This window comes from Zophobas morio, unplaced genomic scaffold (assembly GCF_036711695.1).
Source record: "Zophobas morio isolate AGI-343-1 ecotype UQ-CSIRO unplaced genomic scaffold, CSIRO_AGI_Zmor_V1 ptg000005l, whole genome shotgun sequence".
In the NCBI taxonomy this organism is placed as follows: domain Eukaryota; kingdom Metazoa; phylum Arthropoda; class Insecta; order Coleoptera; family Tenebrionidae; genus Zophobas; species Zophobas morio.
This window is the reverse complement of record NW_026972110.1, coordinates 18,023,257-18,048,188: the sequence shown is the minus strand read 5'-3', so window position 1 is coordinate 18,048,188 and position 24,932 is coordinate 18,023,257. Positions and strand designations below refer to the sequence as shown.

The 24,932-nt window shown below is 33.5% G+C and overlaps 1 protein-coding gene across 7 annotated transcripts in view; it reads left to right on the top strand.

Annotated features, from left to right (window-relative positions):
- Window positions 1-24,932, top strand: part of LOC135122908 (tensin-1) — a 395,140-nt gene that overhangs the window by 203,191 nt on the left and 167,017 nt on the right. For all 7 annotated transcript variants that reach the window (XM_064047412.1, XM_064047407.1, XM_064047405.1 and 4 more), the window contains exons 2-3: window positions 5,211-5,328; window positions 18,104-18,141. In XM_064047412.1, the coding sequence (XP_063903482.1) occupies window positions 5,211-5,328; window positions 18,104-18,141 (156 nt within the window). The remainder of the gene's footprint in view (window positions 1-5,210; window positions 5,329-18,103; window positions 18,142-24,932) is intronic.

Here is a 24,932-nt window from a genome sequence, read left to right as displayed (position 1 = left end):
TCCAAATGTACAGGTGTTTTGTTTGAAAGTTACAAACCATATTTGTATTTAATATGCCTTATATTTACAGACTCCTTCTTTTCTTTATAAGAACGAAAAAAAATATATATTAGGCAGAAAATCTCTTTCGCTAACAGTTCCAGGTGATTATTAACATTGTTATGAACCATGGCTATACAACAGATGTTTAAAAAATTGAAGACTGTTTTAATTTGTTTATAGGGTGTAAATTTACACATTGTTGTTTTTTAGATATATAGGTGTTTCATTTAAAACCTTTAAACGGAACAGAATTGTATATTTAAAACATATTTGTAAACTGAGCCATTTTAAATTACGGCTTTTTTTTCTTCAATAATCCGTGATAAATATGACTACGAAACTATTAGAACACTCGGTATATATTCACAGTCCTCTGACAACCCCCGCCCACCACTTGCAACCCTTCTGTTCTTAAACTCGGCACAAAAATTAATTCCTAGAACAAATACCAATAACACCCCAGCGTTTGCTCAATTGCCTTTCGTACATGCTCCATACCCATCTATTTATTAGGAATTGCTAAAGTTGTTTGTTCGGGGTGGCTTTCCGCCCTGTGAGCGTAAGCACATTACAAATAAATGTCTCGCAGAGGGAAACGAATCGAGTTAATAAAACCCAAATGGCAGCAAAGTAATCGAATTTATTTTCATTCAGTCTAAAGTGAGAATTATTGAGTCAGCGTGGCTTTTAAAATTTGATTACTCAGATCGAAACGAGCCACACAAGTTGACCACTCGATCGCCCTCCAAAAAATAAATATTGTCGCTATTACAAAATACAACACAGCAACACATCGAGTTTTTGTAAACATATCAAATTTAATTCAGTAGCTGCACATCAATATTTACGACGCTAATTGAACGACATTAGTGAAGATTACAGAAGCCGGATTGATAGAACGGCAACTACAGCGTCTGAATAAATAAACATTTCGCATATTTCATCCGAGGCGTGTTTATGTAATTAGCACGTCGACATTCTAAAATAAATATTATTCGATGCGTTATGGTTACTCACTTGACCCCTTTCGGACGCGTTTTTTTTTCGTTCAATCGAATTAATTATATTGTCAGGACACATCATGTTGGATGATTTAGACCGAGGTTTGTATTAACAGCGGTTTTGTTCGAAGCGATTTATTACAGATTTATTTCGCGAGTTTGTTGTATAGGGAACAATTTATTTTAGTTGTTTTTCAGGGGTGATATATGCTTGCTGACGGTGTAATTCCAAGTTTTTATTAAATGGGTAACACTGGCGGAAGTTGTGGTTTAGTTTTCAGCACACAAAGTTCAAAGCGTCATTGTATGAGGAGCAAACACATTACAAACTCCACAAGCGACCCGGTTATATCAGAATACTTCAGGTTTGTTCTTTTTGTAAACAAAATCCGAACTATATAGTCTGCTCCGAAGTTCTTGGAGACGTCTTATTGTTAGTCTATAGATCGCGGTCTATGGATCAAAAAGTTTCCTGTAGTATCTACTAGGATACTATGTTCTTCAAAGTTTGCAGGGGCTTAATTATTTTGGTGATTCATCAAAAACAAAAAGTGTATAAAATACATCATCTACACTACAAATTGTTATTAAGCACTTGTTGAAATTAAAGAGTTATGCTTCCAATGGTTTATTTATGTTAAAATACGCTGTTATAAATTTTAATTTGGTGGAAGTGAACACCAACAAATAAATTTCTTGTGGTGACAAACTTGTTACAGTTGTAATAACAAATAAACATAAATTATGTGCTTATTCTTAAACATATAAATAATCGTTAAAGCAAAAGCCGCTTGTGATAAAAAATATATACATTCTTTAATCAAACTCACTTAAAACGGGCTACAAGAATGCACATCTGATGCTGCTCTGTGTGGTATGCAACTCAATATACATCTGCGGTTCGAAATATTCACGACTAGAATTTTTTCGCGCTTAGCTTATTTCCCTAGTGCTTTATTAAATACTTTATTGATAAAGTTAAACATATAACGAGGCATAGAATTTAAAATATGTTCGTTCACTCAGTATAAATTTCGCAGTAATCAGTTAAAAATTCAATATTAGTAGAGCGTCCATAAATAATTCAGTCTGTGTAGATAGATCTTCCTCTTTCGTAATAAATTCCAAGCGAGTTTATAACTGGAAACTCTTCTAGATAAAATAATATTTCTTCGTACTAAACCCACTAAAGGCGCAAATATTAACCTTATACCGTATTCAGCCGCAGATAATGTAAATTTTAATAATATATAAGCTTAGAAGAAGAATTTGTCCATGATGGATAGACGGAAAAATTGGTGAATACTAAACAGTGATCGCTATTCAACTTCATGTATAGAGAGCGGATTTCTAGGTTTAATGCTTTTTGTGAAAAATGTAAGCACTTCAAAACTTTTTTATATCTGTAACTATGATACAATTTGGAGTCATTTGACACATTTTTTTTTATGCTTATTTGATTTTTTTTTAAGTTTATGCATATTAAAACTTATATGCTTATTTAATGCTTTTTTCGATGAATATGAGTTTTAGTGCATATTTTGTTCAAATACCGGCCTTGTCGGGATGACAAATACTTGTTAGTTAGCCGTTTCGTAACGTATGCATTTTACCTGGACTTGACCATTCAAGTACACTTACTCAAGACCCTTTCTGTGAATAGGTTCCGGTCGTTTGAGTAATAAAATTTTATTATAGGATTGGAAAAATACTCCATAGATTTTATGACTTTAAATCCTTACTTCCGTTGATAATGAATTAAAGCTTTTAACCAGATGTTCTTTTTCGGAATTTTGCGGCAAGACCGTTGAAGATTTTCTAGAAAAAAGAATTATTGTATGTACCCAACTACCTACCTTAAAATTTTTCTAATGGAAACTTTTAGGTAAATGAACCGTTTATTTCACAACCATCAGTCTATCGCATCTGTCGTAGTACAGTCTTATACGTGGTTCTCCCTTGTTACATGTTGAGTTCTTTTTGGTAATATTACTAATATTTTAAAAGAATGCCGAAAGTAAAATCGACGCCGGATGAGTGGATAAGGGATTTTCCAGAATTAAAATTAAAAAACAACAAAATATTCTACAGAGCTTGTGTGAAAACCGTAAGCCCACTAATTTTTTTTTAACTATTTTCCTTTGTTAATCCCGTATATGTACGTTGTTTTAGATTCAAAGTGATAAAAAATATAACGTGACGAAACATGTCAGAACGACTCTTCATGTAGAAAGGAAGAAAATGTTTGAAGTTTCTAAAATTAAACAGCAGACCATACATGAATCTGTTGCATCTACTTCCACAAAAGATGAGCAGTTTCAGGTTAATTTCGATTTATGTAAAATGATGATCCAGTCTAATATACCTTTAAAAAAATTGGAGAAAATCCCTCTTCAAGAATTCCTTGAAAAACACTGCAATCGACATATTCCGGTTGAAAGTACTCTCCGAAAAAATTATGTAGGCCCAGTGTTTCAGCAAGTTTACAACGAAATTAAACATCGCATTGGAGATAATTATTTATGGTTCGCTGTCGATGAAACAACCGATAGCTGTGGAAGATCCGTGGCAAGTTTAATTGTTGGAATCTTAAATGAAAATTTCCCTAGTCGAGGGTATGTAGTAAGTTTGAAAATGTTAGATAAAACAAATGGCAATACGATTACCAGATTTGTAAGTGACAGTCTTACGTCACTATTTTTGCCAAATGCCGTACCGGCGAATAAAATTTTATTGATGATCTCGGATGCAGCTCGTTATATGTTGAAAGCAGGGAATAATCTAAAAATATTTTACCCCAATTTAATTCACTCTACTTGCATTGCCCACGGTTTAAACAGAGTGGCTGAAGGAATACGTTTGCAGTTTCCTACTGTTAATAAATTAGAGGCAAATGGTAAAAAGATTTTTGTTAAAGCCCCACTAAGAGTGCAACATTTTAAGGAAAAATTTCCAAACATACCATTGCTCCCAGAGCCGATTATAACGAGGTGGGGAACATGGATACAGGCCACATTTTATTATGACAAATATATCAAAGAATTTGAGGAAGTAGTTACGGAGTTTAGCGAAGATTCTTCTCAATCGATTAAAGATTGCATAAATATTTTGGAAAACAAAGATTTGCGACGAGATCTAGATTTTCTAAGAAGCAATTATCAATTCGTATGTGAGGTAATAGAAAAGTTAGAAAAACCCAACATGTTGTTGGTAGATGCCATAAACTTAGTCAAAGAATTTAAACAACAAACAAACGCAGTAAGGGGTGATATTGGTACTAGAGTATCTCAAAAACTTACTAAATGTTAAATAAAAATGCAGGTTTCGGTGTTCTTTCCGACGTTGCTCGTGTTTTACAAGGCCAGAAGGTGGAAAATTTGGAGTTAGATTCAACATTAGTTGCAAAATTCAAATTTGCGCCAACAACGAGTGTGGATATTGAACGCACATTCTCCAGTTTTAGACACATTTTAAATGATCGGCGAAAAAATTTTACAGTGGACAACTTGGAACATATTACAATCATAAATTGCTTTAAAGAAAACTGAAATACGTGTGTAAAATATATAGTCTAGGATTATTGTAATAATATTTTATCCAAAGTTCTAAGAAGTGTTCTTTGATTTGTAATATGATTATGTTTTTAATGCTTTTTTGCTTAAAATAAAACTTTTTTAATGAAAGTGTTATGCTTATTTAATGCTTTTTTGCTTAAAATAAAACTTTTTTATTGAAAATGTTGTGTTTATTTAAGCGCTTATTCTTAATTTTTTTGTGCTTATAAATCCGCTCTCCATTCATGTAAATTCTTCAGTATCTACACTTTTTGTAGACATACCTATATTATGGTATTAAAACACAGTTCACAACTCTTAGAGAAGGTGAATCCGTCTGTCGACTGTAGTCTACTGGTGATTTTGTTAGACAGATAATCCCGAAACTACTGGACTGATCGTTGCCAAATTTCGTGAGAAAAATTTTATTATCGTTATCAACTTATCAATATGTATTTTTTACTTTCTGAATTAGTTCACGACGTAACGCCGCACAAACCGCTCTCGAAAAAAAACGTTCCTGTTAAACGCAACTCAATTTAAACGGTGGCCATTTACACGATTCTGTAACCAATTCACGACTCCTAATGAAGTTGTCTCTTTTCCTTTTCAGCACGAAGATAGCGTAACCCAGGGACCAAGCCATGCATTTCGCTGTAAAACATTCAAGAAGCCACGACCCTGCCACCTCTGCCACCAGCCAATTCTCAACGAAGGATCCTGTTGCAGAGGTAACATTAAAAATATTATTTCATACGCTTATTCGTTTTATGGTGCGATAAAAATCTACACAAAATTTTATCGTGGTTTTTGCCCAACGGCCCGGTCATTTCGATATTTTTATCGCTTCAATCTTGCACCTCTTTTTCCTTTTTGGCGAAGTTTATCATTTGGAAGTGTATAATGGGGACGATAACTTCACACGTTTTACGTGCGGATATTAACCTGTCTGTGCAGATAAAGTCGACAAATTAAATTAAAGCTGTGCAGAGAATACCTCTGCAAACATTTAGGCGTTTAATGATCGTTACTGTTTGACAGTATAATGTCCAATCTGTTGCTTGCTACCGTTTTGTTTTATCGGAATGGTAATCTTAGCGATCTACTGGAAACGGAACAATGAACATAACTCTTCAGACAATTAAACCTTTGCTACATGGACAAATACACTGTGTGATTAATATAAATTTAACTTAAATATCACTGCGAATTTTTTTAGGTTTTTTTTGATGGCATTAAAAATGTCAAAATTTGTTTGAATTCAATTTTGTCCACCCAACAGGGTACAGAAGGGTTCCAAGTTTTATTAGATCACCACTATATTTACTCGTAGTAAATTGCTTCATCTTTTCACGTCTCTGTGCAACAAAAAAAAACAACTGCTTTTACAAAAACGTGCTGCTAAAATGCACCTTTCTTCAGCGACCTGAATAGCGCGAAAACGCGAGAAATTTTTATTTTTATTGCGCACAGTTCCATACTCACTTAAATTACGAACATGAAAAGCCCCTAATGACTCTGTCATTAAATTTCATTTAATCGCGATTACTTTATGAGCTTTCCGACACCAGTAGAAATGCAAATTTATCATTTAACTTCCACACCTGATATCTTTTTAATTATCAAAACGCCAAACGTCATAAATTTCGTAGCGAATTAATTCGCGCGAATTCATTAATCATAAATACCAATCCCAATTCCCCTCTAAACTGCATTTTTATTTTTCATATAGTCGTAATTGGAAACACCCACACGCCAATATTTACTACCTTTATGCTTTTCAAAAGCCGACTTTCTATTATGCACTCGAGATTTATGCCTGATGTGAAAACGGTCGAATTGAAAAATAAATTTTCTTGTCCTTGTTCGTTGCACGCTCATATTCAGAAAAGTCATGAGAAAGATCCTCCTCACACTGCGAATCGTGCACATGACTCTTTAAAACATCCGACTGACAGGACAAAACACCACGTCACTTGTACATGCCGTGGAATCCTTGCAAAAATTGCATCGTTCCGTTTCCTCACGTGATGCCCTCACTTAAGGAAGGTTCACATGCAGCTGCAATTTTTACCAGTCGGAGATTATAAAGCTGACCCTCACGACGCAGTCGCTGATCGAGAGATGTCGCAAGGTGTCAAAGGTGCAACCGAATTTTCATGTTCGTGTCATTAATCTTCGATTTTTATAATAACTACAGTTTTGTTTCTGTTATGGAAAGTTTATGTCCCTGTCAGATGTGTTAAGGTCAGATATGAAGACGATAATGAAAACATTCGCTCACGAACATCATTTCAAATGTCTCATTTCATTTTAATTGAAAATAAAATGACAGCGTGATAGACTATTCACAACACAATGTTGATAATTATAACATTAAAAACGTCGACATTGATTGTATTTTTTGTCTGACGATATGACAGCATCGTAATTGGTAGCACTGCGTATAAAAACTATTTAGCAAAAAAAATTAGCTTATTATAACCCAAAATTTCAAAATTTTTCACACTGATTTTTCTGTATTTTTTTTTCCGAACGTAAGCCAAGTCCATTTAGCAAATGGCTACTTCATGATTTCTAGAGTACGAAAAACTAGATTGTCCGTTTCTGTCTGTCGATTTTTATTAAATAGCTAATCTTCGAAACTACTGGACAGATTATTGTCAAATTTAATAATATGTTAGGAACATCCTATCAACATCCTAACAACGTTTGACAGTAATGTGAAAGAATGTCCAGCAATTAATACAATACATTCTTTCGTAAGAAATTTTTATGAAACATGCCATATGGTCTAGAATCAACCTTGAACTAAGAGAAATTATGGAATATTTTTATCAAAGCTTTCTTTACATTTTTCAGAGAACTTTCGAAACTTTTTATGAAATTTTTCGATATGTATAAGTTAGTTTTCGAAAATGCAACCAGAATTGCACCAAAATGCAAAATGGCAATTTTTTGAATATTTAAAAAATTTTATTTTAAAACCGAAAATTTCGAAAATCTTAGTCTGGACCCAGACTTGATACTTGCAACACAGACTTGTTTATGGATATTTAGGCAACTTTGTTAAAAGTTTAATCAATTTCGGAGGCTTCCACGGTCGGAGTCAATACATGATCCTTTTCCGGTTTGGGGCCGTGTTAATTGAGTTTTTGGGCTCAATGTTTCGCACACTTTCGTAAGTGGCCTCTTCAGGAGCAGGGTTAAGAAACTAGGAATAAGGCAAAAAAGCACAGCAACTCAGTACGTACTCTCTTTTGCCTTATTCCTAATTTTTTAAATTTTTACCTTTTTGCGAGCACTTTCAAAAATTAATCAAAGACATTTTTTATCGGTTTAGACTGACAGAAGTTTTTTTTAAGCATTATTTCCTCTAAAATTTTAACCATTGTCCCAGAATCGCCAAGATGAAGTACGGCAATTTTTGTAGTATATTAAAAATGTAAGAATTTTTTGTGGATTTTTAGGCAACTTTGAAAAATTTTAAATTCCTCCTTATGAGATTTTTGACCTTTAACAGAACATTTTCAGAAATTGGTTAAAGAGATTTTTTCTAGATCTCGACATACGAAAGTCATTTTTGGCTCCATTTCTCCGAAAATTCCATCCATTTTTCCAGAGTCACCCGATTTAAATAATTTTGGGATTTTTAAAAATTTGACTTTGAAACCGAAAATTTCGATAATCTTAGTCTGGGTCCAACAACAGCCTATGTTTTTCGAATCAATTCGTCGATATTTTATATCAGAAAATGTTTTCAGTATTTTTAGGCAACGTTGACAAAATACAATGTTTCAATATCCCACCTTCATGAAATTTTTGACCTTTCCACAGACTTACAAAAGTTATTTTCGACTTCATTTCCACGAAAACTGTAATCATTTTCCTAAAATCGCCAAGATGAAATAGGGCAATTTTTGTAGTATTTTAAATATTTAATTTTAAAACCAAAATTTCAAAAATCTTGGTCTGGCTCCATCAGCAGGCCATGTTTTCGAATTAGCTCGTCGACGTCTATATCACAGAATTTTTTGTGGACTTTTAGGCTGAAAATTTTTAAATTCCTACTTATGAAATTTTTGACCTTTCTCAGAACATTTTCAAAAATTAGTTAAAGAGATTTTTTCTACATGCAGAAGTCATTTTCGGCTCCATTTCTCCGAAAATTCCAGCCATTTTTCCAGAATCATTACAATGAAATAAGTAAATATTTCGGATTTTTAAAAATTCGTATTTTAAACCGAAAATTTCAAAAATCTTAGTCTAGTTCTAACAACACGCTATGTTTTTCAATTTGGTTAGACGATATTTATATCACATACTCTTTTGTGGATTTTTAGGCAATTTGGCAAATTTCAACTTTTCAATATCCTCCCCTTTTTGAAATCTGTGACCTTTTTCGGAGCACTTTAGAAAACCAATCGAAGGAATTTTTTGTCGATTTTGACACAAGTTATTTTCGACTTTTTTGAAAATTTCAACCACTTTTCCAAAATCACCAAGATAAAATAATGTGATATGGCAATATTTGAGATGTTTTAAAAATTTGATTTTCAAACCGAAAATCTCGAAAGTTTGAGTCCAACAACAACAGGCTATATTTTTCGAATCAAATCGTCGATATTTTATATCAGCTAATTTTTTTTGAATTTGTAGGCAACGTTGCCAAAAGTTCAATTTTTCAATATCCCCCTTCATGAAATTTTTTGGCCTTTTCCCGAGTACTTTCGAAAATTCATCACAGGAATTTTTTTTTCGATATTGACTTGCAGAAGTTATTTTCGGCTTCATTTCCACGAAAACTGTAATCATTTTCCTAGAATCGCCAAGATGAAATATGGCAATTTTTGTAGTATTAAAAAAATTTAATTTAAAACCGAAAAATTCGAAAAGCTTCGTCTGGAACCATCAACAGCCCATGTTCTCGAATCACTGCGTCGACGTCTACATCAGAGAATTGTTTGTGGATTTTTAGACAACTTCGAAAAATTTTAAATCCTCCTTATAAAATTTTTGACCTTTCTCCGAGCATTTTCCAAAATTAATTAAAGAAATTTTTTCGTTATCTTGACAAACTCCGAAATTTCCAGCCATCTTTCCAGAATGGCCAAAATAATACATGCAAATTTTTGGGTTTTTTAAAAATTCGATGTTGAAACCGAAAATTTCCAAAATCTTAGTCTGGAACCAACAACAAGCTACGTTTTTCTATTTAGCTTGCCGATTTTTTTATTTTTAGAATCTTTTGTGGATTTTTAGGCAATTTGCTAAAGGTTCAACTTTTCAATATCCCCCTCTCCCCTTTGAAATGTTTTACCTTTTTCTGAGCACTTTGGAAAACCAATGAAAGGATTTTTGTCGATTTCGACTTAGGTACACAAGTTATTTTCGCATTTTTTCGAAAATTTCAACCATTTTTCAAAATAGCCAAGATGAAATAAGGCAATTTTTTGGATATTTTAAAAATTTGATTAGTGATTTGAACAGTGTGTTTCGTACGAACTCGTCGACATCTATATTTTTAGTCAACTTTGCCAAAAGTTAAATTTTTCAATTCCCGCTTTCATGAAACTTTTACTTTTTCCCGAGCACTTTCGAAAATTAATAAAAGGGATTTTTTTTGTCAATTTTGACTTACAGAAGTTATTTTGGACTTCGAAAATTTCAACTAGTTTTCCAAAATTGTCAAGATTAAATATGACAGTATTTGGGATACTTTAAAAATTCGATTTTAAAACCGAAAAAACCAAAATCTGGGTCTGAGTCCATCAACAGGCCATGTTTTTGGTATTTTCAGTATTGGTTGTCATAATTAAAGCGTAGATTCTGTAAGATTAAAAATGAGTTCAAATTTCAAATGATTTTGTTGTATCTCTGTTATCTCGACAATTCAAAATTAATCGAGGAACATCAAGATAAATTAAATCAATATAAAGTCATATAAATGAATTAAATTTTTCAAAGAATTTCATATGTAAAATCGAAGAGATGTTTAAATTTAATTTCGGAGATTATCTGTCTAATAAAAATCGGCAGTTAGACGACAGACAGACAACCGGAAACATGGGACTTCTTTTTTCACTCTAGTGCTCATGAAACGTCGAGAAAATATGAAAGTAGCTATTCGTCAGATGCAAAACGATGTAGATGTTGTTGACCTGTATGTGTAGTTGTTAATATGAATAAATAAACAATGACCTCTAAGTCGTTAATTCCAGCCAAATGGGTAAAATTTTACAGCCATTAAATTCAACATAAAATAAATCGGTTGGTTCTAGGTAAGTAGGCAAACTCATTTGGATTCTTCACTGTACTTTTTGATCTTTTGCCGATCCGACTAAATAGCGATCACTAAAATTTGTAGCCACTTTAATAACCAAGTTTACGGAAATTTGCATCCAACCGTGGCGACATCTAACGACCAAGCCACAAACACCTCATACTTAAACTTTTACATAGAATCTGTTGCACAAACATTAAAAACGTTAGACTACAATTTTAATTGCCAATTAAGTTTTTCTAAATTTGATGAAGCTCAGTTATGAGGACAATGTAATTTCGTCCACGTGTTTATTTGGCGCAATTACCACTTAAACGTTATTGCAATTTATCGATTGCAATAAACAGCAGAATTTTATCTCGCTAACATTCCTGTACTGAAACCTACTTACGAAAAGCTCAAGAATTTCTAAAGCAATTATCGCCTCGTCCATAAATAAACTAGACATGGCGAAAGTGTTAAACTCCAAATCTCGAAAATGACAAATAATTCATAAGTGCGTGCCTCTTTATTGTCACTTTATGGCCTACCATCACGCAATAAGTTAATTTCTCTTTTGTACACAGAATGGTTTCATTGTTCCGAACTTTCACTATCAATGACAAAAACGTCAACCTCTGACCTCCCTGAGGTCTCAATAGTCGCTTACAAATAATGCGACGATAGAGCAAGACGATTTATGCCCGACTTGACACCAATAACAGTTACAATGTTACAAAATTAATTATGGATTGAATGCGTGTCTTCCACACAACCGAACCCCGGGTTATAATGAATGGACCATACACTATCGTCTACGGATAGCCGAGCATACATGACAATGCCAACATTACTCACATTTCTACTGGCAATTAAATTAGCAAGAGGCGCATTATTCGTGCAGAATATCGCAGTGGCAGAGCTGCAAATCTAATTACTGTCACAAAAATGACTCGTTACGGCTGCACTCAAGTATGTGCACAATTTGCATAATTGCAGAATTACGTGTACGTATCAAGTAATTGTGATCTTAATAGATTCCGGAGTGATTATCATCGTTGAAACAAATACTTCTCGTTGCATAAAAATGCAAGTGGGACAAGTCGAGGTGTGTTCGACATTGGGGAGTGTGGAAATTAATGTACGCTAAGGTTAAAAAGACAACAAGGGTCGACACGGAGTCTGTTGTACAACGAAATTCATTATTCAATCAAGGATGTCACAAAAAGTTGCGTAACGGAAAAAGAGGTAGTGAGTAATTGGAAAATACTGACACGGCAGGGACGGGTTTTCTGGTGAAACACACAGGCGGCGGAGTCATAGACTCGTAGACTGTTATTTAGTGCTGTAATTTTTTTTTTGTGAAACCTAATGAAAATCTTGTGTTAATATTGATCACGAAAGTTGATCCTGTGAGCTGTTCCATTTATATGCACAAGCAAACATGAAAAATGAATTAATGAGTTAAGGGAAACAAATATCTGGAAGCGGTACAGATTTAAGTTTGAACATGAAACTAACTCGAAACCGTCGTTTCAAACGATTGCAAAACTTTTTATGATCTTTTTTTAGACGTCAGTAAGGCTGCCGTAAAATACAAAGCTCTTTCCTGTGATTTACGTTGTAGCACATCGCGTCAAGATGGCTTCCCAAACTATTCGCTGAAAGGCACACTGAAAGTTCTTTAGATGAATAAGAGTTTGTATAGTTTAAAATGGCGACTTCTGAACTGAAAAGGATCAAATATAGTACTTAAAGTCATAAAAAACATATCAAATGAAATTTTTTGGAAGAATGTTTTTTGTTTTTCCAGGAATCGTGGATATATCGATAATTTTAGTATTTTTATGAGAATTAACACTTTAAATGGGAAAAAGTCCACTGCATATTACGTTTTACAACGCTTTTTTGAAAATTGGTCCAGGATTTAGAAAATTATTTTATTTAAATCAATGATACTTTTGCCGTAAAACGTGAGTGTCGATAATTAAAGTTTTCTGTGGCTTTTATTGCTCTCCGGTACTTTTATGTAGCAAAATTATTTTCCTCCAAGTTTCTAGGGTTAAAATAGATAAGTTTTCACGTTGACATAAAACTGTTTGCACTTTATACCACAAATAAGAAGGTACGTAGTATTTAGCTCCACTTCCAAATTCGTTTTAACGAAACGGAAAACTGGCTCTTATTGTCTAGTGAAATTTGACTGACAGTTCATTTCTATCGGAGAGACAAGAGTAAAAAAAATGGTTGAACTTCCCTAGCCCCAGAAGTACAATAAAACATTTCCAACTTTTTCGAAAAATTATAAAATTGGATTTTACGAATTTCATTTTTGAGAACCCTATAAGTTAAAATGAAGATATGTATGTAATTTTACAGTGTTTGTTTCAAATGAGTTTTTTCTTTACAAAATATACACGTAGGTATATCAATTTGGGTAAAAAAAATTGGTTGACTCATTCATTAATTTTTTTGAGTTATCTGAAGAAACAATTCTAAAAAATGTCAGTAGTTATATAGTGGGGCTCCTAGCTCAGTTTAACCTCATTTGACCTGAGCTAGGAGCCCCACCACTTTTTATCGAACGTTTGCGTCGCCTTGTGCTCGGTCGATCTGACCCCGGGGAACGGTTCTACACGGACTCGAGTGCTATCCCGACTATCCCCTCATATAGTTTAGTAGGAAAGTACAGAGTTATAATTAACAGATTTAAGTATAGTCAGGTTGGCCCAGCGGTCTAAGACGTTAGTTTTAAGCTCCGATTCTCGAAAGGGAGCGTGGGTTCGAATCCCATACCTGACAGTTTTTTTGCGTTTAAATAAAACACATTTTTATTTTATGTTATTTATTGAAGAGTTACAGAATACAGCTAGATGTAAACATTTTTAGCATTATTTAATGAAGAGTAACATTTTTTATTATTAGATATACAGCGCATTATTGAAAGGTACGTACAAAATAAAACCGGCAATTGGTCTCGAAGTATGGGTGCTAAAATTAAAAAAAAGTTCAAGTAAAAGTCTTCTTCTATTAGAGATAAAAATTATTAAAATGTATCTCCAAATTCGTTGTACGCCTCTGATAAAAAAGTCATCTTTCGTTTCTATAGCAACAAAAGGGTCTCTTATTTTTTTATTATTGTTATTGTTACAGTTGCTAGGATTTACTAAAATAAATTAATTTTACCTATTTATCCTTCAGTAGCGTCTAAAAAGGTTGGATAGGGGTTAATTTTCCCCTTATAATTTTGATAACACAAATTAAGTTTTTCAGGCTTCTTAGACTTCGCGAAGAACTGTGAATTTTGTTGTACGTACCTTTCAACAACACCCTGTATAATAGATATGCTGGGATTGATTTAGTCAATTTTACATGGTCTTCTACGGTTTCCAGATTCACAAATTTGGGAGAGTCTGTTCCTGATAAATAAATTCACTCATCATATTTTGCACATTTAGGATTTAATTGACAAAATTTTGAGATGAAGTCATCAATTTTTGGGGAGCATAAACAAATATGTTTTGATTAAAAATTTACCATGCTTGAAACATCTGGAAGATTTCAAAACATTCAGTTTTACAGATTTAAAATTAAATTGAAACATGTTATACAATTTTGTTTTTTTCCAAGAGTAAAAACTCAACACGGATTCATAAACTACATGTGTAGAACTATGTTATCAGTTATCACATTGTTGGTAGGGATGGTTAGAAAAAGTTTGGTTAGCATTTTCCCATCTACATGATATTCTTAATATACGTTTAAAATTTGAGAACACTCCATGCAATAGTTTTGGAGATTATCGGTCTAATAAAAATTGGCATAGACAGACAGACAGATGGATGGACAGACAGACAGACAGACGACACACAGACAAAAATGGGACATCACTTTTTTCGTACTTTAAGGGTTATGGAACGTTGAGAAAACCTCAAAGGGGCAAGTCGCCCGGTGGACTCAATTACCATACTTTCTCAGCTTACGTTCAGGAAGTGAAAATTGTCAAATGTTATTAGACAAAACTTCCCTCGCTCCTGAAACATAATTAAATAGATCTAGTTTGAAACAATAGATAATACCAATCATAGTGTTAAAAAAAGTAGTCCGAGATATTGATGTAAAATGTGTTATACATTTTTTCTTTGCGAAAATCCGAATTCCTAGGGTAAAAACTCAAGACCGATTCATAATCCACAAGTACATGAGTAATGATTATGAGTGGGGATGATCTCTCGGTTACCGATTTATCACCTAAACAATATTTCTAACATATATTTCTAAAGTTTGAAAATTGGTACGGTGGTTTTGGAAATTATTTGTCCAGTAAAAATCGACAAAAACAAACAAACAGACCGACGAGAAACAGACGACAGACAGACAACATATCGAAAAAACATGAAAGTAGCCTTCCTTAACTTACGTTCGGTAGGTAAGAAGGCCAATCAAAAAGGAGATAATATTGACAGACAAAAAACACCATAGCACTTTCAAAGCAAGTGGTAATTGTTTTAAGTAGACATTTATTTTTAAACACTGATGAAAGTATTAATAATAATATTATATATATTTTAATCTGTACCAAAATAATCAGTTACATTTAAAGTTGACAGTGATGAGCAAAAACGAATTTTGCCTACTGATATAGTGGAAAAGTGTAACAATAGGATTTTAGTGAATTATTTATGTAAGAGAGTTTACGCAATTCCCAATAGTGAAAATGCTTTTAAATTTACATAAATTAACACGTTTTATTTTCAAATACCTTAACTTTCCAATTACTGTGATAGGAAATTCTGTGTTCAGAAATATATAATATTGTAATGTTTCATTATTACTATTATTATAAAGAAAAAAGTGACACAATGGGGATCGAACCCGTGACCTTCGGATTATTAGCATGAGCTAACCAGCGATTACTAAACGTTTCTCCTATAAGTATTGGTACAAAATGTTGCAATGCAATATAGATTTTTTTGCGAAAATCGGAACGTCTAGCTTAAAAAATCAGGCAGATGCATAAACCACAAATACAGGAGTATGTTAATTTATAAAATTTGAATATTATTTATCACGCAAAATTTTAAGGTGACGTCATCAAATTGTATGTGTTTTGATTAGCGTTTTACCACCTACACGATATTTCGAAAGTACCTATGAAATCAGTCAGTCTAGCAGTTTCGGAGATTATTTGTCTACTGACACAAACGACAGACAGACAGGCGACAGACAGACGGAAACGGGAATTGAATACACTAAAGGTCATGAAACACTAAGGAAACATAGCTTGGGCTCGGGAAGTATAGATTCAAAAAAATCCATAATTTAAAAACAATTTAACAAAAATGCCTGAAAATATGAATTTAACAATAATAATTAAAAATCTAACTACTGTTGAACGAAGTAGTACGTCAGTAAGCACAAGCCTCACAACTACCGAACCAGTTACTTTTAAGTAAATTTATAACCTAAACTCTGCTTCACTTTAATGTGTGACCTGACTTTTAATAGTCAACTCTTGTTTTTAACCCTGCAGGTTAAAAATGAAAAAGGTCGTTGCTTTAAAACATTAAGTTAGGACCATTACATTTTGCACTTTATCTCAAACATTATAAAACATACAAATGTACATAACCCTTACGGTACCCTTACACAAACGTTTACTCTTTCGTCTCTTTTGCCATCATCTTGCCATGTTTACGACGACATAACCCTAAAATTTCAAACGGCTGAAAGCCCCCGCTTACGGCTGTTACTATTACTCGTCTAATGTCCCTTGATCTCATATCTGAAGTCTTGGTAGTGATGTATCGTGTGGAAACATGTTCATTCCCCTTCGTCTGATATGACGTCTTAGATAGTATGTTGTTAATGTATAAAAAGTGCCGTAAACTGAAATAACAAAATGGAAAATAAGAATTGAGGACACATACTGAAAACCACTGGATATAAAGACAATGTAGCGCAATATTTTTTACTAGTTACGTGGGATATTCACTTTTTATCATTTCGTTTCCTAAAATTTTTTAATCCAGAAAAAAATAATTTGGATGCATTTGACTTGACCTGACCTGACCTAATGATCAGATCTGACTTCCAAAAATTCCACCCCCTATGCCTTAAAAAATAGCGAATTAAGCAATTTAGTTCATTATTTTTTGTTTTATTTGTAGGTATTTCAATGAAATTTTAGATTGATTTGGTTTTGTAATATTAAACAATTTATAATCGCCGATTATTTGAAAGTACTAATTTTTTTCATGAATATCGTAATGTTACCAAGTTGAACTTGTGTACATTTCAGTGTCGTCCTCAAAGGTATGAACACTTTATGTGAAAATTAATTCTATTTGAAATACCCACCACGTTGACTCACTGATTTTATGAGTACGAAGCCCCCGAGAAAATTTTTAGAACTCGGCGCCTATGGGCCCATAAAATGGTCGGTGTGAAAAAGCTCTTAAGGAAATATTCGTCCTAATGTGAAATGATAATAACAAAGAAACCATAAAAGCAGTGGAACTTTCAGACAAGTTTATTTGTTTTTTATTACCCAAATAAAGGAAAAAGTTGTGAAATATTCGAGTGAATTTTGGTATCGATAATTGTCACGAAATGGAGAGTTACTACTCCCTCATCACTCACCCCGCATTAAGTAAATGAGCTTGTGGCAGTTGCCTGGAAAGAATAATTTGTCATGTTGTAATCTTTTACTCATGTACATGACAACATGATAGCTTCTCCCCAGCTGCGTAAATTATAGTCATTAGGGTGATTTGTGTTATTTAGCTAAACGAGTGTAAGTGAGCAACTTTTGTTAATTTTTCTCTAATTAAAAAACGCCGAAATAATATCATTTATATCGTTAATTGGCAATGAATCACGCTTCTCCGAATATTAGTTACGTTAATTTGAACATTGATCACATTGAAGCCACTTAATAATTTCGACAAGCGTGAGCTTACAATCCCGTAACCGATAATAATCCAGGTCAGAGGTCGCCGATGAAGTTACGGATTCGAGCTGACCATGAATCTCACCTAACCGATTTATTAGATCATAGCTATGCAAATCCCGTCATACATTTTCATGGGAGTCCTGAACTATGAAATGATTGTATTATAGCGTATGAACCACTCCTGCGAAAGCTGCTGCATTATTTACGTTGCTTATTTAACAGTCGGGTTTAAAACGACTGTGAAATAGTTTTAACAACCGTGTAATTAACCAGGCTTTTTTTGTTTCAGTGTGCAAATACGTCTGCCATAAAGTGTGCGAAAGCAAGGTAAGTCGGACTTGTGTGGCCATCTATGGAATTAATCCGTCCGTCTATGGAAAAAAACGACATGAATGACAATAAATTTAAATATCCTGTCTCGATGTTTCATGTATGAAGTGGGAATTAATAATTCATATTACTGTTAGCTCAGCCCCATGGCATATTCTTGTCTACTCCTTGACACTACAAGCAAGTAAATCTAATTTGCGACTGTAAATAGTCATGCTACCTGTCACTTCCTTGTGCCCTCTTATTAATAATTATCAACGTTTCATATTCATACTGCAGGGAGAAGACCTGTGTCTCTATTTGCATAACAATTACGCAAATATGAAAACCGTTCGCGTAGGAATTACACAAGTGAAAACTTTCCTAATTTCGGAAGTTGTGTCCCGGATTAAAACAATCCCGCGAAAGGCATTGTACTATTTATTTTCGTGTCAAAGTTAAAACGGAATTTTTATTTTACAGGAAATATTTAGATATTTACATGATCATTTTGTGTAGATAGAAAATGAGCTCATTACGGTGTTGTGTGGACTATGCTTTATAATAAGTCCATTGTAGTGTACGAAAATATCAGTAACAATAATCTAAATAAAAACCCGGTGTTCGTAGAAGACCTGCAGTTCATAGCTTGTGTGGAATGCCATTTTTCACCCATGTGAATTGTAAATCTTGTCTTCAACTCATTTCGCAAACTTCTAGCGTATGGGAAATAAATATCTGTCAGTGTTTGTTGTATAATGTATGTTATACAATGCCGCTAAAATGGTAAATCTAAACAACGTCTGGAGCAATAATTATGTGTACGATACACCTGGATAAATATCCACTAAATCATGGAAGTTACTCAGTCGTGTTTATATCAATTTTAGACACTATATCAGAACACCTTACGATGAGTTACTAAGTACGGGATTAATTAAGATTTTCTACTACACTGAAGTGTTTCTTCTTATTTTCTGAAGCCGAACTGTTTCGGAAACATTTTTCTCTTAAGTGGATATGGAAATTGATTGTCCTATAGTCAACATCCAACAATGTCAAACCTCGGAATCTCATTTCCTAATAGGTTATTATGTCGGCCTTTTTTTTGGCTTCTCGTGTGTTCTTAACTTTTAGCTGGTACACCATGAAAATGCTTCTTTAAATTTGACTCTTTTGTTGTTTTTTATCTCCTTTCTTATAGCCTCCTCTGCTTCCCCTGGTTCTCAAAAGACATTCTCTTTTTTTCTAATTTACTTTTCTAAACATGGTCAAAATCATCTAGATCAACGCTCCTTTATATCTGATTCTTCTTTCATTTGTTCACTCTTTCGAGTCTTTGGTAATCGTCTAATTCCTGTATTTATTCAAGAATTTCTCATTCTGATTTCTCGCGTTCTTCATTTTGGTTTTATATGTGGTTATCTTAGTTTTCCGTTCGTAAATCATGAATATGCTCCTTTGGTTTTGGTTTTGCTCTTGTTCGTATCTCTTTTCCTTTAGTTTTTCCTGGTTTTCATACTACGTCCTCTTTTTCTTTATCTTCTTGACTTTTCCAAACATCGCCAAAAGGTCGTGTTCTTCATTGTGTGCGTCGTCTTGAGTCATTCAGACTCACTTTCGTTTCTATTCTATAATTTCTCCTTCTGATTTCTCTTTCTGTAAATTTAAACATCGGCAAAAGCACCTGGTGGTGTTCTTCATTTTGGTTCCACATTTGTACATCTTAGTTTTCTGTCTGTAAACCATGAAGATACTTCTTTAGATTTGCTTCTGCTCTTGTTCTTCTCTCTTTTCTTCTGGCTTCTCCTGAACCCTCTACCTCTCATACTACATCCTTTTTCTGTTTACCTGATTTACTTTTCTTAGAGGCTTCTTTAGATCTAATTCTCATTTCATCTGCCAACTCTTTTCATTTTTTAGTAATGATCTCATTCTTGTTTCTTGTCTAGAATTTATCGTTCCCATTTCTCTTTTTGGACTCTCAAACATCATTAAAAACATCTGGTCCTTTAATTCATTTTGGTTTCAAATATATTCTTGCCATCTCTTTTCTTCTAGCTTCCTCTGGCCCCTTCTGTTTCTACTATACTTTTCCAAACATCACCAAACGTATATACCTAGTCGTGTTCTTCATTTTGTTCATCGCCTTCAGTCGGTCAACGCTCCTTTAGATCTGGTTCTTCGTTCATCTGTCCACTCTTTCGAGTCTTTGCTGATGGTCTCATTTTTGTTTTTATTCTAGAATTTCTCGTGTTTTTCATTTGGGTTTTGTATGTGCTTATCTTAGTTTTCAGTCCGTAAATCATGAAAATACTCCTTTGGGTTTGATTCTGCTCTTGTACGTCTTTCTTTTCTTCTGGTTTCTCCTGCGTCTTCTGGGTTTCATACCACGTTCTCTTTTTCTTTATTTTCTTGACTTTTACAAACATCGCCAAAAGTATATGGTCGTGTTTTTCATTTTGTGCGTCGTCTGCAGTCATTTAGGTTCATTTTCGTTTCTATTCTAGAATTTTTCGTTCTGGTTTCTCTTTCTGGAATTTCAAACAACTTCAAAATCATCTGGTCTTCATTTTTTTTCTAATGTGCCCATCTTAGTTTTCAAATCGTAAATCATGAAGATGCTTCTTCAGGTTCGATTCTGTCCATGCCCTCTCTTTTCTTCTAGCTTCTTCAAACCCCTCTGGCTTTTCACACTACATTCTCTTTTTCTTTATTTGCTTGAATTTTCCAAATATCACCAAATGTATATGGTGGTCTTCTTCATTCAGTTCGTCGTCTTCGGTCACTAAACGCTTCGTTAGATCTGGTTCTTCTTTCATCTGTCCACTCTTTCAGAGTCTTTGGTAATGGTCTAATTCTCGCTTTTACTTTAGAATTTCTCGTTCTGATTTATCTTTCTGGAATTTCAAACATCGTCAAAAGATTCTGGTTGTATTTTTCATTTTTCCAAACTTCGCCAAAAGTATATGATCGTGTTCTTTATTTTTTTGTGGTCTTTATTTTGTTTGTCATTCAGTCAGAAAACGCTTCTTTAGATCTATTTTTCATTTCATCTGTCCACTCTTTTCACCCTCTAGTAATGGTCTCAATCTTGTTTTTTTTTTTTCTAGAATTTCTGGTTTTGATTTCTCTTTCTGGACTCTCAAACATCGTCAGAAACCTCTGGTCGTGTCTGGTCTTTTGACTCCTCTGGCTTTCCGTACTACATTGTCTTTTTCTTTTTCTGATTTTCTTTTCCAAACATCACCGATATGGTGATGTTTGGAAAAGATCGTGGTGTTCTTCATTTTGTTCATTGTCTTCGGTCAGTAAACGCTTCTTTAGAACTGATTTTTCCTTCATCTGTACACAGTCTTTAGTAATGGTCTAATTCTTGCTTTTAGTTTGAATTTCTCATTCTGATTTCTCTTTCTGGAATTTCAAACAGCGTTAGAAGGATCTGGTCGTGTTCTTCATTTTGGTTTCATATGTGCTCATCTTAGTTTTCAGTCCATAAATCATGAAGATGCTTCTTTAGGTTTAATTGTGTTCTTGTTCTTCTCTCTATTCTTCTGGTTTCTCCTGAGCCCTCTGCCTTTCACACTACTTCCTCTTTCTCTTTACCTGATTTATTTTTCCAAACTTCGCCAAAAATATATGGTCGGGTTCTTGAGTTTGTCGTCTTCAGTGGGAAAATGCTTCTTTAGATCTATTTCTCATTTCATCTGTCCACATTTTTCACTCTTTAGTAATGGTCTCATTCTTGTTTTTTGTCTAGAATTTCTCGTTCTGGTTTTTCTTTCTGGGTTCGTCAAAAATCTTTGGTCGTGTTTTTCATTTTGTTCTTCATCTTCAGGAAGAAAACGCTCCTTTAAATCTTCTTTCATCTGTCCACTCTTGCTAGTCTTTGGTAATGTCTCATTCTCGTTTCTATTCAGAAATTTCTTCTTCTGATTTCCATTTCTGGACTCTCAAACATCACCAAAAGCATCTGGTCGTATTCTTCATTTTGCTGGTACTCTTTAGTCAGTAAACGCTCCTTTAAATCTGGTTCTTCTCTCATCTACCCAATCTTTCCAGTTTTTGATAATGGTCTCATTTTCATTTTTAGTCTAGAATTTCTCTTTCTTCACCAAGTACAACGAGTAACTTCTTATTTTGAAATCATTGATCAAATTCTGCTGCCTTTTTTTATATCTGTGCGTTTCTTCGTACATATTTCTTCAGATTTATTCACAAATCGTGTCCGTTTCCCTTTAATTTGCTTGGGAATGATTTTTAACCATTTCTTCAGGCCCTCCATAGATTAAATGTTCTAAAATTTCATTATTTTTGTTTTATTTATTCAACTGTATGCCCTCAAGGTAATGGAAATGGTTCCAAACTCCCTCGGTTTTTTTATTTTCAGTTTTCAATTGTAATATTTACTCAAAATCCTTGGATTTCTTAAATGACTTTTGTCTTCAAATGAAACCTTTAGGAGTTTCGTACTCAAATCCGTTTTGAGCATTACTTTAGTCTCTGAATTTTCGTAAAGTTCGATGAAAACGTTTCCTTTACAACACTTGTTTGATAACTGCACTATTACAAATGGTCAGGATAAGGTTGCTTCCAATGGAATATTCTGTTTTTTTAAAATCACGTTGATGTTATTACTGAGCGAATTTTGACTGTAAATAAATCTTCTGATTCTATCTATAGAATTCTTGTAGATACTTTTTTAAAACGTCGAGAATTACATGTATTTTTTCTTGAAATTTACTCCCCAATCGCTCCCAAATCTAATCAAATCTTGGCTTCAAACTCAACCCTAGGTTTTTAGATAAAATTCTGCTGCAACATCTTTTTTCAATTGCCCAATACTTCAAATCAGCGCACCAACTTACATGTTCTAATAACACGTCTAATGCAGTTTCTGAAACCAGACTTCAGACAGTCGTTTTCAGTGATAAATTCCAGAAAGTCTAAAGTTTAATTAAACGCCGAATGCAACAGTTAATATTTATTACCAGTACTCCTTCGACTCTAAACTACTCCAATTTACAACTAAACTAATCGTTCTTGATGTGAAACTCCATTGTGTATTACTGTTTTTTTTTGGAATGCTTCGGTTTCTCGAACTATCCATCACCAGAATTTTCTTGGCACTACCGAGGGTTACTTAGGTATTAGTATTCAACTTTTACCATTTTCAAAACCAGTTCTTTCAAATTTGAAGTATGTATAAAAATATATTTTTAGATAATAGTTTAGATTGACTGAACATATTCTCATATTATTTTCACTCTACCAACATACCTAATATATTAATAATTTCATCAGTGGTGACAACTTTTCAACATTTTAGACCTCAGAGAGGTGACTGTTTTATGGCAGTTTTTGATGTTTTGTGTTTATCGTCCGTGCAATAAAATTTGTTTATTTTGACTTTCTCACTATTTTGACTACATAGTGTTTAATGCATAACGTTGGGATTACTACTGCTAATATTAACTTTAAAACGATCAAATGTGTAAGTAAAACATCAAATTCGTAAAATTTGACCTTGATCTGTTTTTCCACTAAACCACAATTACACTCACGAAATTAAAAAAGTGGTGACTCGACAAGGTATTTTAGTGCATTTTTATCGGTTGACTGTATTAAAACTAACAGAATTATATTTATATGTATTTATAAAATACATATCATATAATCGAGAACAAAAAGTCCTCCAGCAGGATTTAAAATTTAGTATTACAAAAATTATGTTGGTAACACCAACCTGCTCCTTATTTAAATTAACAGTTACGGTCAAATAAAGTGTCAGATTGTTTTAAAAGTAAATTTCATGGCCTATTAGACAACTTTTTTTTATCACACCGTGCCTTAAAATGATAAGGACAGCTACTTTTGTGATTTTTATGTGGCGTCAAACCAGAGACTTTAATACATAGACTGGCTGTGTCAGGAAAAACGTGAAGTTTTTCGACCACCATATTGCTTATAACCGTAAGTGCGCGAAATTTGAATTTTCCGGTCACAAAATGCAATTTAAAATGTTAAATAAAAAAGACAACAAATTGTAATTATTTATTTAGATAAAAATATCTATATGTATATGTAAATTTCTTTAAAAATATTTATGTCCTTGAAACAAAATTAATTTCGTGAATTTTTGTCTTAAAGAGATAGCTTTTTCACGCTCAGTACTTAAGCGGCACTCATAACCTATTCCGAGAGTCAAATAATTTCTCAAAATTAATTTAAGCAATAATTTAAAATAAGAATTATTTAAGTCCAACTAATCCATACTAAACAAATGTTCATTATGTAGAAAAAAAATGTATGGTCCTACTTTGCAAAGTTAAGGCAAACATTTTAGTTACCAAATCATTTTTAATGGCCATATTTACAAACAATCTCGTAAGTCCCGACACACAACCACTTTTATTTCAAGGTCTAGAAACGTTCTGTGCTAGAAACTACTGCTGCTAACCACCACAACCTCACTTAATTTGACATAAAAGTTATAGCAATGGCGTCCATACTACCATGCGCCGTGGGTTCACCAAAATGCATTAGAAATGTTACTAACAGCCAGTCTATGTATTTAAAGTCTCTGCGTCAAACCCTCAAAATTCTCCGAAGTTCCAAACCATAATTAGTTTTCGTTCTCGCCACGGCGTGTCGCACTAATGTTGCGCCCGATTATAGGCAACCTCCATCTCACTCGAGTGTTTACGACCTCAAACCTCCAGGCGCGGAAAAAAGCGTCCGTAATAAAAGTCGCGATCCGCCGTACTTTTACCGAACCGAGGAGGAAGTGTGCAGAAACTATTACTTAA